The sequence below is a fragment of the Gigantopelta aegis genome, chromosome 11 (genome assembly GCF_016097555.1).
Source record: "Gigantopelta aegis isolate Gae_Host chromosome 11, Gae_host_genome, whole genome shotgun sequence".
NCBI classification, from domain to species: Eukaryota; Metazoa; Mollusca; class Gastropoda; order Neomphalida; family Peltospiridae; genus Gigantopelta; species Gigantopelta aegis.
Window position 1 is genome coordinate 34,709,599 of NC_054709.1, and position 18,876 is coordinate 34,728,474.

An 18,876-nucleotide genomic window follows, 5' to 3' on the forward strand; every position below is an offset into this window, starting at 1 on the left:
GTAATAAATAAAATACTAAACAAGCTTGGTTGTCATATAATTTTTATGAAACTCAGGAGCAGTGTTGGTGGTCTGACTTGCTTTCGGTCGTCAGATATCAAAACTGTTCACTCATTTCATAAAAATGGTATGACAGGAAAGCTCATTTCGTATTCTATATGTATTCCACACCGTTTTGCTTCTTATCTATTGTTACCATAGAGTTTTTTCAAGACTGAACATAGGATAGTATACTGAAAGACCGTGACAAAATTGTCTTTAAAGTTTGCCTAGATACAGAAATATGACATTAAGCATGCTAATGCAGCTGCAGATTTGGGGACTGAATTTGTTTAGGATTGCGACTGAATTATGAAATGATGTAATATAAAAATTTGGAAATCTTACATCTCTTAATCTTACCTTGTGACCCGGAATCTGAAAAATGTGAGAACAATCATTTTGTTCATGCATCGCTCGTGCAAGTCTAGTTTTGCGTTAACCATTTTTAGTTTTTGCATTAATACATGATTTTCATCGTCTTGACCGGCTGCGCAAAAAAACGAAATGGTTTACCTAAATTTGTCTTCATGTAACCCATAAATGGCGTACGCCAGTTTTCAATTCTTGAAGGTCTATATGTACCTGAACACTTAAAGAAAGAAAGTTTGTTTTGACACCACTAGAGTACATTGATTTATTAATCATCAGCTGTTGGATGTCAAACATTTGGTAGTTTTGAATTATAGTCTTAGAGAGGAAACCTGCTACATATTTTTCCATTAGTAGCAAGGGTTCTTTTATATGCACCATCCCAGAGACAGGATAACACATACCACAGTCTTTGATATACCAGTCGTGGTGCACTGGCTGGAAAGAGAAATAGCCCAATGGGCCCACCAACAGGGATCGATCCCAAACTGACCGTGCATCAAGTGAGCGCTTTACTATTGGGCTGTGTCCCGCCCCTTGAACATTTAAAGACACCATAGTAGTACCCGAACAGTTTTACCACAACCCCTGGTGCAGCATCAAAGCATTAGGGATATGTTAAAATTTGTTTTGTTTAACAACACCACTAGAGCACATTGATTTATTAATCATCGCCTATTGGATGTGAAACATTTGGTAATTTCTAAATAGTCATAGAGAGGAAACCCGCTAAAAATTTTTCTATTAGCAGCAAGGGATCCTTTTATGTGCACCATCCAACAGACAGGATAGGACATACCACTGCTTTTGATATACCAATCATGGTGCACTGGATGGATCAAGAAATAGCCCAATAAGGCCCACTGACAGGGATCGATCCCAGACTGACCGTGCATCAAGCGAGTGCTTTACTACTAGGCTACGTCTTCCCGTTTGGGCCCGTACAGCCTGTAATCGTTTTTGTCATTCATATTTGATTCTTAGCTTTTTATGTATATATACAGGGCACTGGTGTGTGCTATTCTTCCTCATTATTTAGGGGTATGGGGTGCAACGATACGGTCAAAACCATATTGCGATATAAGAAACCGTATTGCAATATATTTGATATTATTTAAATTTAATATTTATGTTTTTTTGGGGTTTTTAATGAAAGCAGAAGGCATAAACTTTTTAATGATCTTTATTAGTTTCAGCTATCAGGCTAAACACATCATCATAAACATCAAACACGTCAGCGTTTCTTTGATGGTCAGTTGCTAAATAATTGTTGCATGCGTTTTTCATGCATAAAACTTAACATAGCTAGTTTGAGTTAAATAAGTAATACTAAGTATATAAATCAAAATATTTGTAATATTGATTCTATCATAGACCTAAATGATTGTATAAACCACAATATTTATTAGTAGTATAATGTTCTTCTTGGTCATTTTTATTTTTTAACACAATACTAGTCTACTAGAACACCGGTGTGACGGTGTCAAACTATTTATAAATTGTCACATTCGGAAATCCTTACTATCAGGCTTTTCCGTTGCTGCTCGCTTGACACGAAAATGTATGTATTGACCAAACCAAAAGGTTATTGGCGGAGGTATTTTGAACGATCAGACGAAGTCTTCAGAGGTTATTCGCCGAGGTGTTTTGAACGATCGGACAAAGTCTTCAGAGGTTATTGGCTGAGGTGTTTTGAACGATCGAACTAAGTCTTCAGAGGTTATTGGCCGAGGTATTTTGAACGATCGGACGAAGTCTTCAGAGGTTATTTGCCGAGGTGTTTTGAACGATCAGACGAAGTCTTCAGAGGTTATTGGCCGAGGTATTTTGAACGATCGGACGAAGTCTTCAGAGGTTATTTGCCGAGGTGTTTTGAACGATCAGACGAAGTCTTCAGAGGTTATTCGCCACGGTGTTTTGAACGATCAGACGAAGTCTTCAGAGGTTATTGGCCGAGGTATTTTGAACGATCAGACGAAGTCTTCAGAGGTTATTTGCTGAGGTGTTTTGAACGATTGGACAAAGTCAATTCAGGGAAAAACAGCAACGTGTGATTCACACTTGTTGGTTTATTTCTTTGAAGATGATAGCCGTAGTCGTAAATGAACAATGAATAATAATGTGTAAGTAACAAAACATTATTTGTAATTATCATCAACTAGTTATTTTTTTGACCTTTTAACACATTTTGTTTAGAAGGTAGAACCGACCTATCACTTTGTATGCCAACAAGTAAGTCGACTACGCTTGATGTGATCGTTACATTTCCTGTCATCACCAATTAATGAAATGATGGGGTTTCTGTTTGTTTGTTTGCCTATTTCAAGTCAAATAAGATACAAGGAAAAAATGGCGTGTAAAAATTGCGATACACAAAACTACCGCGGTTCGTATCGAGCTGACCAATTATTGCGGTCTACTGGTGTAACGGCCCAAAATATACCCGTGGCCAAACTATACCCGGGGTTAAAGTGGGCTAGCCTGTTTTATACCCCAGGGGATAAACTGGACTAGCCCAGAATATACCCCGGGAATAGTTTGGCGGGGGTTATATTTTGGGCTGTTACACCGTTTTATCGTTGCAGCACTAGTAGGGGTTGTAGTGTTCTAATAGTTGACAGGTAGGACTACAGGTTTAGTCTACATCTGTTTGTATGACCATCTGTCACGCATCTAATTTTTCTTTCTTTTTTTTCCACAATGCCTTAAGATTATCATTGCAGCACTAGTAGGGGTTGTAGTGTTCTAATAGTTGACAGGTAGGACTACAGGTTTAGTCTACATCTGTCTGTATGACCATCTGTCACGCATCTAATTTTTCTTTCTTTTTTTTCCACAATGCCTTAAGATATTCAGTTGAAATTGGTTGATTTGTGGGGCCCTGTAAGGGATATCTATTGCTTTAGCAGTTTTTATTCTTAGAATGCTTGTTTTACCTGTGTTACATTGAGAGCGCTTTCTCTCCTGTATAATATTAAGAGAACACTATTCCTTCTGATTGATTTTCAAGACATAAGCAGTATATTTTACTATTGTTTTGTTTTTGACAAAATAAATCTGTTTTCTTTCTCTCCTTTTTCATGTCTCTCCCTCCACTCTACTTTGTTTCCTGTTTCTTTTTAATCTGCAGTTAATTTTTGTATCACAACTGATGACTTTGTGTTCAGTTTTTTACATCGTGTTGTTATTACAAATGTTCGTCTATCGTTGTGTATGCTACGGTTGTCTGTCATCTTTTTTATATGAATGTATCTGTTCTAAGGGGCGGGGTTTAGCCCAGTTGATTGAGTCCTCGCCATAGGTGCTTGCATTGCAGGATTGAACCACCTCGGTGGATCCATTAAACTGATTGGGTTTTTTCTCATTCCAATCAGTGCACCACAACTGATCAAAGAAAGAAATGTTTTATTTAACGACGCACTCAACACATTTTATTTACGGTTATATGGCGTCAGACATATGGTTAAGGACCACACAGATTTTGACAGGAAACCTGCTGTTGCCACTACATGGTCTACTCTTCCGATTAGCAGCAAGGGATCTTTTATTTGCGCTTCCCACAGGCAGGATAGCACAAACCATGGCCTTTGTTGAAGCAGTTATGGATCACTGGTCGGTACAAGTGGTTTACACCTACCCATTGAGCCTTGCGGAGCACTCACTCAAGGTTTGGAGTCGGTATCTGGATTAAAAATCCCATGCCTCGACTGGAATCTGAACCCAGTACCTACCAGCCTGTAGACCAATGGCCTGCCACGACGCCACCGAGGCCGGTTCACAACTGATCAAAGGCTGTGGTATGTGCTTTCCTCTCTGTTGGAAAGTGCATATAAAAGATCCCTTGCTGCATCAGAATTATTTTTTTTTGTTTCCTCTAATGACTATATGTCACAATTACCAAATGTTTGACATCCAATAGCCGATGATTACTTAATCAATGTGTCGTTAAACAAAACAAGTATCTTTTCTAAATTTGTGAGAAAAGTTTCTAATATAGGCTAAGGCCCAAACCACACTGGATCTGAGTCTGGCGAGTATGGTACCAGTCGAAAATGAATCGCACTGAATCGAATGTGACAGAACACATTGGATCTGTGCTGGTGCGGACTTAGATCTGGCAATAGAATACATAGAACATGCGTTATATTTTCGCAGTGCCGGTCTGGCAGCTGCTCAATGTTTGAACCTTACTCATTCATTTTTCTTACTAAACAACAGGAAACGTAAATATATTGATCAATATATATTAATCAATGTGGATTTCTCATACTTATTGTGAGTGTTTATAGAAGTAAATTTATCTAAAGATATGAATGGAATCAGTTATATTGATGACTCGTCACAGTTAAAGACTGACGTCAAAATACACCAGACGTGGCATCTTTGCCACACTTCTCACTCCAGCCAGTGCACCACGACTGGTACATCAAAGGCCGTGGTATGTGCTATCCTGTCTGGGATGGTGCATATAAAAGATCCCTTGCTGCTAATTGAAAAGAGTAGCTTATGAAGTGGCGACAGCGGGTTTGCTCCCTTAATATCTGTGTGGTCCTTAACCATATGTCCGACGCCATATAACCGTAAATGAAATGTGTTGAGTGCATCGTTAAATAAAACATTTCCTTCCTTCTTTGCCACTCTTGCCAGACCCACACCCAGCTTCAGTATGTTTTGGGCCTTAGCAGTGTTTGAAATAAGCACTTGTTCATTTGTCCCGACAAGTGAAAATCTATTCGGACAAGCCAAATGTGTCTCGGTGGTTATCCATTGGACAAGTAAAAAAATTCAGTGCAGTTTTATCAATCACAAACATCATCCTGATACTTGAATAAAATAAACCATTTATTTGGACAAGTAAAAATACTGGAGGACAAGTAAATTTCTAGATGTATTTGTCCGGTGGACATTCTGCTTATTTCTATCTCTGCTTACGCAATGCCAAGAAAAACGACAGACTAGATATTGTTTAAACCGATGTGACTGACGATGTGTCCCTGTTCAATGACAGACTAGATATTGTTTAAACCAGTGTGACGGACGTGTCTATGTTCAACGACACACTAGATATTGTTTAAACCGAAGTGATGGACGTGTCCCTGTTCAACGACAGACTAGATATTGTTTAAAGTGATGTGACTGACGTGTCCCTGTTCTGCTGCAGGTCTGCTAGATGACCATGGCCACGGAGCTGGACAGGCGGGCAGGGAAGCTGAAGAAACAACCGGAAATAGAGGAAATAGAAGAGGAGGCAGACATTAACGGCAGTCCCAGTTCGGACACCTCGGACCACACCATCACAGCAAGTGAGTAGATAATGGTTCCACACCATCACAGCAAGTAAGTAGATAATGGTTCCACACTATCACAGCAAGTGAGTAGATTAATAGTTCCACACCATCATAGCAAGTGAGTAGACAGTTCCACACCATTACAGCAAGTGAGTAGACAGTTCCACACCATCACAGCAAGTGAGTAAATAATGGTTCCACACCATCACAGCAAGTGAGTAGATAATGGTTCCACACCATCACAGCAAGTGAGTAGATAATGGTTCCACACCATCACAGCAAGTGAGTAGATAATGGTTCCACACCATCACCAAGTGAGTAGATTAATAGTTCCACACCATAGCAAGTGAGTAGACAGTTCCACACCATCACAGCAAGTGAGTAGATAATGGTTCCACACCATCACAGCAAGTGAGTAGATAATGGTTCCACACCATCACAGCAAGTAAATAGATAATGGTTCCACACCACCACCAAGTGAGTAGATTAATAGTTCCACACCATAGCAAGTGAGTAGACAGTTCCACACCATCACAGCAGGTGAGTAGATAATGGTTCCACACCATCACAGCATGTGAGTAGATTAATAGTTCCACATTATCACAGCAAGTGAGTAGAATAACAGTTCCACACCATCATGACGTGTGAGTAGATTAACAGTTCCACATCATCATGGGAAGTGAGTAGATTAATAGTTCCACACTACCACAGCAAGTGAGTAGAATAACAGTTCCACACCATCACAGCAAATGAGTAGATTAACAGTTCCACACCATCATAACAGGTGAGTAAATTAACATTTCCACACCATCATGGCAAGTGAGTAGAACAACAGTTCCACACCATTACAGCAAGTGAGTAGAACTACAGTTCCACATCATCACAGCAAGTGAATAGATTAATAGTTGCACACCACCACAGCAAGTGAGTAGAACAACAGTTCCACACCATCACAGCAAGTAAGCAGATTGACAGTTCCACGCCATCACAGCAAATGAGCAGATTGACAGTTCCATGCCATTACAGCAAGTGAGCAGATTAACAGTTCCATGCAATCACAGCAAGTAAGCAGATTGACAGTTCCATGCCATCACAGCAAGTGAATATATTAATAGTTGCACACCACCACAGCAAGTGAGTAGAACAAGTTCCACACCATCACAGCAAGTGAGTAGAACAACAGTTCCACACCATCACAGCAAGTGAGTAGATAGATAGTTCCACACGTAGACGTAGCCCAGTGGTAAAGCTTTCGCTTGATACATGGTAGGTCTAGGATCGATCCCCATTGGTGAGCCCATTGGGTTATTTCTCATTCCAGCCAGTGCACCACAACTGGTATATCAAAGGCTGTGGTTTCTACTATCCTGGCTGTATGATGGCGCGTATAAAACAAATCCCTAATGAAAACAAAAAACCAGGTTTGCTCTCAAAGAGTATATGTCAAAATTACCAAATGTTTGACCTCCAATAATTGAAGATTAATAAATCAGTGTGCTCTAGTGGTGTTGTTAGACAATACAGTCTTTAACTTCTTTTTATTTTAATTGCAGGTGCAGAACCACCGACACAATCAAACGATGACACTCCAGTTTTGAACGAACAATCGAGGAACTCTCCTGCCTCGTTAGGGCAGCCAGTACAAGCTAACCACTTTCCCGTAAGTTGGAGCTAAAGATAGTTTTTAAACACTACAACATATTTGTAAATATTGGAGCCTTTTTTTTCATTTTTTTAAAACTGAAATTAAGCATAACATGCATAATTGTATTGTTTAGATTGTCCATTTCCATACTTACAAAGTGTTTCTGGTCATCCTGGTATTTTTAATACCACAAAATGCATTTTCATAATTTTTGCAGGACGTCGACAGTATGAAACTAAGGTAGCACCTTTAAGTTTTACTGTGTCTTCTAATTGTCCATCATGTAAGGAGGTTATAGTCCAACCAGGAAGGACTGTAGGGTTTCTTCTCCATCCTTCTGTCTGTCGGTCCGTCAGTCCCACATATTTTTTTCTGGATGTTATCAATGCCTTGAGATATTGAACTGAAATCTTGTGTACATGCCTTTGTCATGTACTGTTACAGATCAAGTTTGACTTTCATGGAAATTTACCAGTTTTTCACAGATTTATGGGCCTTGAACTTAGGAGATAAGAAAATTAGTTTTCCGGATTTTGTCTTTTTGCAGTGCTCAAAGATATTGAGATGGAATTTTGTGTACAGCTTTATCAAGTCCTGTTACAGATCAGGTTTAACTTTCATGATGATTTACCCATTTTTCACAGAGTTATAACCCTTGAATTGAGGAGACAGGAAAATTTGTATTGCTTTTAGCAGTACTTTTAGAATGCTTGTTCATTCTGTCTCTCCCTCTTGATCAAGTGTTGAAATAACCATTTGTGTTCGTTTCAGGTGAGAACCCGATCTCTTGTGCGGGGTGAGGCTTTGTGTGACGACTGCTCCCCACCCCCAGAAGACAATGCAGGCATTGACGAAACTAGAGACCGCACCATTTGTGGAGAAAATACTAATTTTGTAAGTGTATAAATCTGTAGGTACGAAGGATGTGCATGGTACATCATGTTATGTTGTTATTCCCGTGGAGGGGACGGGTCGTAACCCAGTGGTACAGCGCTCACTCGATGCACGGTCGGTGTGGGATCGATCCCCGTCAGTGGGCCCATTGGGCTATTTCTCGTTCCTGCCAGTGCACCACAAATGGCGTAACAAAGGCTGTGGTATGTACTACCCTCTCTGTGGGATGGTGCTTATAAAAGATCTCTTGCTGCTAATCGAAAAAAGGAGCCCATGAAGTGGTGACAACAGGTTTCCTCTCTCTATATGTGTGGTCTTTAACCATATGTCTGACGCCATATATAAAATGTGTTGAGTGCGTCATTAAATTAAATATTTCTTCCTTTGTGTTTTTTTTTCTGATGAGTGTTTTTGTGTTTTCAGTTAACTGTATGTCCGAAGCTAGAGAAGTCGGGCTCTCAAGGATCCGAGGCTGGTACCTCATCAAGCATATCTCGAGGTAAGTGCTGTCTTGTGAGTGAGTGAGCTGGTCAGTCAATGAATAACTCTAAGATCAATGATAAGACTTCAGACAATTCCCAAACACACTTTGTCAATTTAGACTGGTGGTAGTCCACTTGGTGAATATTATATTATGTCTGGTGCTTATAAATCTGGTACTTCATCAAGCATATCTTGAGGTAAGTGCTGTCCTGTGAGTGATTGAGTGAGTTGGTCAGTCAGTGAATAAGAACCCATGATCAATTATAACACTTCATACATTTCCCAGACACACTTTTTCAATTTAGACTGGTGATAGTCCACTTTGTGAATATTATGCCTGGTACTTATAAATCTTTTAATATAGACTCCAGACTCCACTTAAATGCCATGGCAGCGCCATACAAATTACATGTGAATGATGACTAGAGATTTGAATGTAAGACTTTAAAGTTTTATAAGCTCGAGCCCAGGTATAATTGGATGGTATGTGAAGAGTTCTGTTCCCATGGATTGTATGAATTTGTTTTTTCTTCTCAGTAGTCCACTTTAATAACAATACCTGATACTATTCAATTCTTGAATATTGATGGGGATTACCTTCTCCCCCCTCTCCCCCCACCCCAAGTAGAGACCATGTCGGGGTTTTCTGCCAGAGGGTAAAACAGGTATGGAGCCATACTCAAAATATTTTTCAATTTTTTTTTTTTTAAGTTAACCTGTTCACAAAATTAATTACAATTATCATTATGTATGATTTTCTAAACCCTAACCCTAAACTCGGCCCATTTTCTTTCTGAGAAAGGCCCCCCATACCCATTGTTGACTATGGCTGCATTCAATTCCAAAGTGCCATCCCCCAAAAATTCTTTCTGGCAGAAACACTGCATGTTAATGAATATCCCTGGTTCTACTGAATAGCATGGGAAGAGTTACTTCCCCTCAATCAGTAACAATTAAAATCCAAACATTTCTGTTTTTAGTACTGTACTTATGTCAGAATATTTGAAGGAAATATTCCAGACAATTGTAGCACGTCTGTGAAGACTTCTTATTACTTGAGAATGTTTTGCCCAGACATCAAAATAGGTAACCTCTGTACAGGTTATCACAAAATACTAACCAGGCTACAGATTTTCGAAGCTATCATAGCACTACGGTATGGTAAAGCATTGTGAGCCATGGCATGACAATGACACTTGCCATATCCTATGGCAGTTTTACGATATCGTAGCACTAAGATGGTGTAGAAAATATAGGCCCTGGTAGGTTGCAATGAATTTCTCATGTTTGCTATAGCTATTATTTTTCAGGGTGGGAATTCTCCTCGGATCCGTGGTTTTCCTCTCATGGAACATTGCGTTTCCTCGCATTTTAATCGTCCTTTCCTCCAAAATGTGTCAGATGGCGCAGATTTTAACTTAGGATTTCAAGAATTTCCGGGACCCCTCTAGATTTCCTCTTTTTTTACAGTTCACCAATTCCCACCCTAATTTTTACTATTAAAACCCTTGACATATACATCAATATTTTGTGATTCATTCATATCACAGTTCTCACACTGTGGCCTGCCGATGTGATGGTCCAGTATAAAAATCCATATTTGATTGTCAAGGGACATTTTAACTGCAATTGTTCCTACAGTTTAAATGATAGATTTGATGTAAATATGTTCGGATTTGATTTGTTTTAATGTGTACCTAAGAAAACAAATATTGAATAGGTATTAAAGGTAAAATTAATTGTTTATTGGGTCGACTATCTTGGTAAATTCGACGAAATAGGTCATGATCCTAATAATTCAAATTCTCCTTACATAAGTCAGAACTTTTAGAATACAGCAGCTTGTCACCCTTGTCAAGTGTTTTTCAACGATGGGCAAGTAAATACTTTCAATGGCCAAGCCTGACAGCTAGTAAAAAAAAAAGAAGAAAAATCTTAAATGCTTGAAGCCCTGCATACGTGTGATTCTAACCGATCGTATAATTTAAAGTTGATCCATTGGTGCAAACCAATTACAATCAATGATCAAAGATTAAATTCCCACCGATTCCCAAACAGTACAGTAAGTGAAATGGTTTTCTCTTCAGAATCTAGCTTGGACAACCAGTACAAAGACTCGACTGGCATCGACCTGGAGGAGTTCATCAAGAAAACTCTGAACAAGTCCGTCAAGGACAGGAAGATGTTACTACAGCTGGCTAAAGATCTCAAGAAATTCATCCGAGAACCAAAGTGAGTTACTCCTCATGGGGCTCGATCTCGAACTGTATACTGTATAGTTTTTTAATTTCCCTAAGTTAGGATTTTTTTTTTAATTGATTTTTTTATTTATGTATACATGTATGATAAATATGAATTGATGTGGTGCTTCGAAGATGACAGCGGAGGAATATACTACCAACCAACCCATGGAAGATTGCAATTTTTTTTTTTTTTTTTTTTTTTTTTTTTTTTTTTTTTTTTTTAAGTCTGATTGCAAGAAAAAAAGAGGGGGCAAAGAAAAAAACATTTATCCCAGAGCAAAGTTAGTTATTAATTAAACATAACAGAAAATTAGCTTTTTCAAAACAGCCGTATGTTAGACACCAAATAGCCTTAGTTTAAAGGGTTGGGACGTAGCCCAGTGGTTAAGTGCTCACCGAGTGTGCAGTCTGTCTAGGATCGATCCCTGTTGGTGGACCCATTGAGCTATTTCTTGTTCCAGCCAGTGATCCACAGGGCTGCAGGAAGTACTCACCCGGACGAGTTAAAAAATGCAACTACCAGTCCGATCTGTATTTTTCTGACTGACTAATTTAATTTGTTATATACATATTTTGTTTTTGTATTGAATCGCGGTGTGCTCTGAATAGATGGGATGTCTCTTTAATTTTGTAAATCTATATAAAAGAAATGCGAAAAACTTAATATTTACCAGAGTATTTAAAAAATTTATTGATTTGTCATTCAAGGTTTGGGTCTTCTTTTCGTTTGCTACACGATGTTGAACAATAATATATTCTATAGGCTGACGGACTAATTGGTTCTGGTCCGGCAGGCTAGTGAATTATTTTTCATTTATGCACCTCTGATCCATAACTGGTGCATATGAAAGATCCCTTGCTGCTAATCAGAAATGAGTAGCCCATTGTGTGGTGGCAGCAGGTTTCCCCGTCACATTTGTGTTGTCCTGAAGGTTACACACCACCATTAATTACTCCATGCAGTTCAATACAATTTCTGTTTCAGAATATATTCTTTTAAAATTACAACACTGTTTAGAGGGTCATGTGACTACTAATTTTAGGGAGTGCTCTTGACTGACAAGTACTATGTAAAAATTCAACATAGGTTGACCACAAAATTTTTCAATTAATGGCCTCTATGAATGACCACCACCTCGTGTTGCTGTTATACAAGTGGCACCATACCACTTGCACAGTTGCTATCAGTTAGTACTACATATAACAAGTTACATCAAAGCAATGGGTTATTTAAATACTACAGAGGTCAACCTACTGTAATCATTAAAGAAAGATTTCAAAAAGCATATCAGAATTTTGTAGTATTTTTTTTATGAGGAACTATTTCCTAAACCGGACTCTATTAAGCTGCACCAGCAAGTAACAGCACGACAAATGGTGGCGAGTTGTCTTAACCATATGTCTATAGCCATATAACTGTTAATAAAACATTTCTTCCTTCTGTACTGGGGTGTCATTGAACCAATATGTTCCTTTCATGTTTTTAATGCTTGCAAAATGTAACTATTTTTTTATTTTTTTTTGCAGGCATCAGTTTTTCCAGTTTGATGAGATGTCTTCGTATGACCGGATGCTGGTACATCGAGTTGCGGCATTCTTTGGTCTCGACCATAATGTCGACCAGAGTGGGAAGTCTGTGATTGTGAGCAAAACTAAAATAACGAGAATGTAAGTCTCTGATTATTAGTCCCCAATTTATTTATTAGTCTCCTACCGATCCAACAGGAGGGGACTATAGGTTTCATCTCTGTCTCTCTGTTTGTCTGTCCATCCATCCGTCTGTCCCACATTAGTTTTTCCCTGCATGTGTTTTTTTTTAACAATGCCTTGAGATATTGAGCTGAAATTTTATTTATAGCTTTACCATGTACCGTTACAGATCAAGTTTGACTTTTATGACGATTTACCCATTTTTTGACAGAGTTATGGCCCTTAAACTTGGGAGATATGAAAATTAGTTTTCAACAATTCTATTTGCAATGCCTCAATTTTGTGTATGGCTTTATCATAGTCTGCTATAGATCAAGTTTAACTTTCATGAAGATTTACCCATTTTTCACAGACTTGTGCCTCTTTGAATTTAGGAGATCTATGTAAAAAAAAAAAAAAAAAAAAGGACACTTTTATTTTGCAATGCCTGAAGACATTGAGATGAAATTTTGTTTATAGCTCTATCATATACTGTTGCAGATTTAAGTTTAACATTCATGAAGATTTACCGATTTCTCAGTTACAGTCTTTGCATTTAGGAGATAAAAAAATGTGTTTGGCCCGGACATATATTGCTTTAGCAGTACTCTCAGAATGCTTGTTAATCTATAAATGGTTTAATAATTTTTGGATCAGGTACACATAGAATATGATTTTTTGAAGTGTTAAAGGTTACACACCACCATTAATTACTCCATGTTGTTCAATACAATTTCTATGTCAGAATGTATTCTGTGAAAAATACAACACTGTCGAGAGGGTCATGTGACTACTAATTTTAGGGAGTGCTCTCAACTGACAAGTACCGTGACCATGAAATGTTTCAGTTAGCCACCCTCATGCCTGAGCACCACCTCGTGTTGCTGTTACACAAGTGACACCATACCACTTGCACAGTTGTTATCAGTTAGCCACCCTCATGCCCGAGCACCACCTCGTGTTGCTGTTACACAAGTGACACCATACCACTTGCACAGTTGTTATCAGTTAGCCACCCTCATGCCCGAGCACCACCTCGTGTTGCTGTTACACAAGTGACACCATACCACTTGCACAGTTGTTATCAGTTAGCCACCCTCATGCCCGAGCACCACCTTGTGTTGCTGTTACACAAGTGACAGCATACCACTTGCACAGTTGTTATCAGTTAGCCACCCTCATGCCCGAGCACCACCTTGTGTTGCTGTTACACAAGTGACACCATACCACTTGCACAATTGTTATCAGTTAGCCACCCTCATGCCCGAGCACCACCTTGTGTTGCTGTTACACAAGTGACAGCATACCACTTGCACAGTTGTTATCAGTTAGCCACCCTCATGCCCGAGCACCACCTCGTGTTGCTGTTACACAAGTGACACCATACCACTTGCACAGTTGTTATCATCAGTTAGCCACCCTCATGCCCGAGCACCACCTTGTGTTGCTGTTACACAAGTGACACCATACCACTTGCACAGTTGTTATCAGTTAGCCACCCTCATGCCCGAGCACCACCTTGTGTTGCTGTTACACAAGTGACACCATACCACTTGCACAGTTGTTATCAGTTAGCCACCCTCATGCCTGAGCACCACCTTGTGTTGCTGTTACACAAGTGACAGCATACCACTTGCACAGTTGTTATCAGTTAGCCACCCTCATGCCTGAGCACCACCTTGTGTTGCTGTTACACAAGTGACACCATACCACTTGCACAGTTGTTATCAGTTAGCCACCCTCATGCCTGAGCACCACCTTGTGTTGCTGTTACACAAGTGACACCATACCACTTGCACAGTTGTTATCAGTTAGCCACCCTCATGCCCGAGCACCACCTTGTGTTGCTGTTACACAAGTGACACCATACCACTTGCACAGTTGTTATCAGTTAGCCACCCTCATGCCCGTTGTGTTGCTGTTACACAAGTGACACCATACCACTTGCACAGTTGTTATCAGTTAGCCACCCTCATGCCCGAGCACCGCCTTGTGTTGCTGTTACACAAGTGACACCATACCACCAGCACAGTTGTTATCAGTTAGTTACCCTCATGTCAGAGCACCGCCTCGTGTTGCTGTTACACAAGTGACACCATACCACCAGCACAGTTGTTATCAGTTAGTTACCCTCATGCCCGAGCACCACCTTGTGTTGCTGTTACACAAGTGACACCATACCACTTGCACAGTTGTTATCAGTTAGTTAGTATGTACTACCCTGTCTGTGGGATGGTGCATATAAAAGATCCCTTGCTGCTAATCGAAAAGAGTAGACCATGAAGTGGCGACAACGGATTTCCTCTCTCAATATCTGTGTGGTCCTTAACCATATGTCTGATGCCATATAACCGTAAATAAAATGTGTTGAGTGCGTCGTTAAATAAAACATTTCTTTCTTTCTGTTTCAGCCCTGACTTTAGTTTTGAAGATCAGGTTCTTAAAGGGGATCAGCCGCTTAAAAAAAAGATTCTACCCAGAAAAGCTCCTAGTCTGGATGAAAGAGAGGTTTGTACAAGCTTTTCCACTTCTGTAAATTATATAATTTTAACTAAAGTTGTTCGATTGGTTCAAAGCGATATATAACCAATAACTGCAAATTAGATGTTAATCAATGAGATCAATGGGGTAAGTGTTATTGACACTGTAATCAACATACTAGTAAACAAATAAATAGGACTTCATTTTCTAGTAACATTGTGTATTAAGCACACAAAAATAATTGCGCCACAATATTCTGCTGTCTGTGTAGGTGTGTGCTCAAGCAAATTTCTTGGGGTGTTTTTAAGTGGTTGAGTTCTCCATGCCAGGTATACTGTTACTGATTTTTTGTTTTTCTTTTTAAATTCATAATCATACATTTAATGCAACAACTTAACATAACAGATCCAATGTTTATAAATAAATATATAAATGTGAAATGTATAGACAAAATATTAATAACAATATCAACACTAGTCCTGGCCTTAAACAAAATCCTAAAAGCAATGTTTAAAATACAGAAAGAAAGTTCACCCCCACAATATATGGATATTATAAATTATTATTGTTATTAATTATTATCTTATTATTATAGTTTTGTGCAATAGCAATGTTTATTTCAACAGAGCAAAGGACGCGAGAAACACCTGTTTGGAAGTAATCGAGCGAAATCCCTCGAAGAAAGACAGAAGAGTTACGAAGAAACAAGAGCGAGAATATTTAAAAATGGAGAGGTGAGCAGCACACTACTGTGAATCATGACGTTAATGTAAGTTAGGAATCGTAAAATACGACCAGTCTAATCCTCTCTCACCATTATTTATTTTAACAAATGCGATTTTAGAGAATTGAAATTTTTCACATTTTTTTTTTTTTTTTAAAACACAAGACATCATATTAAACAAAATTGTTAAAAAAAAAGAAGGAAAAAGTGTATTCTAAATAAGAGAAATTGAATGATGCATGTTTGTGGTTGTTCAAGCTATCTACCTGTTACGGTGTCAGTTGATTGGAGTTGTATTCTGTAGCACTTTATTTACATCTTTAATACGAATATGTTTACTTGGATTGCCGATCATTTCACAGTTTGACTTTCGTGATGATTTACCCATTTTTGACAGAGTTATGGTCCTTGAACTTAGGAGATGTGGAAAAAAAAAATCCGGACTTTTTTTTCAGAAGACCTTTGGATATTGAGTGTAAATTTTGTGTATAGGTTCATCAAGTACTGTTACAGATCAAGTTTAACTTTCATGGTGATTTACCCATTTTTAACGGAGTAATAGCCCTTCAACTTAGGAGATGTAAATTTTGTGTATAGGTTCATCAAGTACTGTTACAGATCAAGTTTAACTTTCATGGTGATTTACCCATTTTCAACGGAGTAATAGCCCTTCAACTTAGGAGATGTAAATTTTGTGTATAGGTTCATCAAGTACTGTTACAGATCAAGTTTGACTTTCATGGTGATTGACCCATTTTTAACGGAGTAATAGCCCTTCAACTTAGGAGATGTGAATTTTGTGTATAGGTTCATCAAGTACTGTTACAGATCAAGTTTAACTTTCATGGTGATTTACCCACTTTCAACGGAGTAATAGCCCTTCAACTTAGATGTAAATTTTGTGTATAGGTTCATCAAGTACTGTTACAGATCAAGTTTAACTTTCATGGTGATTTACCCATTTTCAACGGAGTAATAGCCCTTCAACTTAGGAGATGTGAATTTTGTGTATAGGTTCATCAAGTACTGTTACAGATCAAGTTTGACTTTCATGGTGATTGACCCATTTTTAACGGAGTAATAGCCCTTCAACTTAGGAGATGTAAATTTTGTGTATAGGTTCATCAAGTACTGTTACAGATCAAGTTTAACTTTCATGGTGATTTACCCACTTTCAACGGAGTAATAGCCCTTCAACTTAGATGTAAATTTTGTGTATAGGTTCATCAAGTACTGTTACAGATCAAGTTTAACTTTCATGGTGATTTACCCATTTTCAACGGAGTAATAGCCCTTCAACTTAGGAGATGTAAATTTTGTGTATAGGTTCATCAAGTACTGTTACAGATCAAGTTTAACTTTCATGGTGATTTACCCATTTTTAACGGAGTAATAGCCCTTCAACTTAGGAGATGTAAATTTTGTGTATAGGTTCATCAAGTACTGTTACAGATCAAGTTTAACTTTCATGGTGATTTACCCATTTTTAACGGAGTAATAGCCCTTCAACTTAGGAGATGTAAATTTTGTGTATAGGTTCATCAAGTACTGTTACAGATCAAGTTTAACTTTCATGGTGATTTACCCATTTTTAACAGAGTAATAGCCCTTCAACTTAGGAGATGTAAATTTTGTGTATAGGTTCATCAAGTACTGTTACAGATCAAGTTTAACTTTCATGGTGATTTACCCATTTTTAACAGAGTAATAGCCCTTCAACTTAGGAGATGTAATTTTGTGTATAGGTTCATCAAGTACTGTTACAGATCAAGTTTAACTTTCATGGTGATTTACCCATTTTTAACGGAGTAATAGCCCTTCAACTTAGGAGATGTAAATTTTGTGTATAGGTTCATCAAGTACTGTTACAGATCAAGTTTAACTTTCATGGTGATTTACCCATTTTTAACGGAGTAATAGCCCTTCAACTTAGGAGATGTAAATTTTGTGTATAGGTTCATCAAGTACTGTTACAGATCAAGTTTAACTTTCATGGTGATTTACCCATTTTTAACGGAGTAATAGCCCTTCAACTTAGGAGATGTAAATTTTGTGTATAGGTTCATCAAGTACTGTTACAGATCAAGTTTAACTTTCATGGTGATTTACCCATTTTTAACGGAGTAATAGCCCTTCAACTTAGGAGATGTAAATTTTGTGTATAGGTTCATCAAGTACTGTTACAGATCAAGTTTAACTTTCATGGTGATTTACCCATTTTTAACGGAGTAATAGCCCTTCAACTTAGGAGATGTAAATTTTGTGTATAGGTTCATCAAGTACTGTTACAGATCAAGTTTAACTTTCATGGTGATTGACCCATTTTTAACGGAGTAATAGCCCTTCAACTTAGGAGATGTAAATTTTGTGTATAGGTTCATCAAGTACTGTTACAGATCAAGTTTAACTTTCATGGTGATTGACCCATTTTTAACGGAGTAATAGCCCTTCAACTTAGGAGATGTAAATTTTGTGTATAGGTTCATCAAGTACTGTTACAGATCAAGTTTAACTTTCATGGTGATTGACCCATTTTCAACGGAGTAATAGCCCTTCAACTTAGGAGATGTGAAACTTTGTTAGGCCTTGTAGGGGACATGTATTGCTTTAGCAGTAGTCTCAAAATGCTTGTTCATATTAAATTATAAGCAAATAATTAAATTTTCTTTGCGTCTATACACTTTACGGCAATCTGATTGGCCCAGAGGTGCTTACTTTTTTTCATTCATATCTCGATGAACCGAAAAAATTCACACGCCTACTAACCCCCCCCCCCCCCCCCCCACTGACTCGCACTACTTTTGCGCAACAAGCTGGATTATTCTGGCAATCATATTTAGATATTTTGAAGAAAACACTTACGATAAATTAATGGAAAATGCTATAGCAGAGTAGACATGTAGATATATACACATTGAATTTTTTTTAAAAACCCACCCCAAAACCCCAACCTCTTCGCTAATCATGACATGAGACCGGTCGGTGGCCAAAGAAATCATGTAGGAAACTTCACTTCTG

General features: G+C 38.3%; 1 protein-coding gene across 5 annotated transcripts in view; it reads left to right on the plus strand.

Annotated features, from left to right (window-relative positions):
- LOC121385309 (cAMP-regulated phosphoprotein 21-like) overlaps positions 1-18,876 on the plus strand; it is a 68,213-nt gene that overhangs the window by 18,084 nt on the left and 31,253 nt on the right. For all 5 annotated transcript variants that reach the window (XM_041515937.1, XM_041515936.1, XM_041515938.1 and 2 more), the window contains exons 2-9: positions 5,573-5,714; positions 7,253-7,359; positions 8,116-8,238; positions 8,662-8,737; positions 10,809-10,953; positions 12,492-12,632; positions 15,065-15,161; positions 15,761-15,868. In XM_041515937.1, the coding sequence (XP_041371871.1) occupies positions 5,582-5,714; positions 7,253-7,359; positions 8,116-8,238; positions 8,662-8,737; positions 10,809-10,953; positions 12,492-12,632; positions 15,065-15,161; positions 15,761-15,868 (930 nt within the window). In that variant the 5' untranslated portion in view covers positions 5,573-5,581. The remainder of the gene's footprint in view (positions 1-5,572; positions 5,715-7,252; positions 7,360-8,115; positions 8,239-8,661; positions 8,738-10,808; positions 10,954-12,491; positions 12,633-15,064; positions 15,162-15,760; positions 15,869-18,876) is intronic.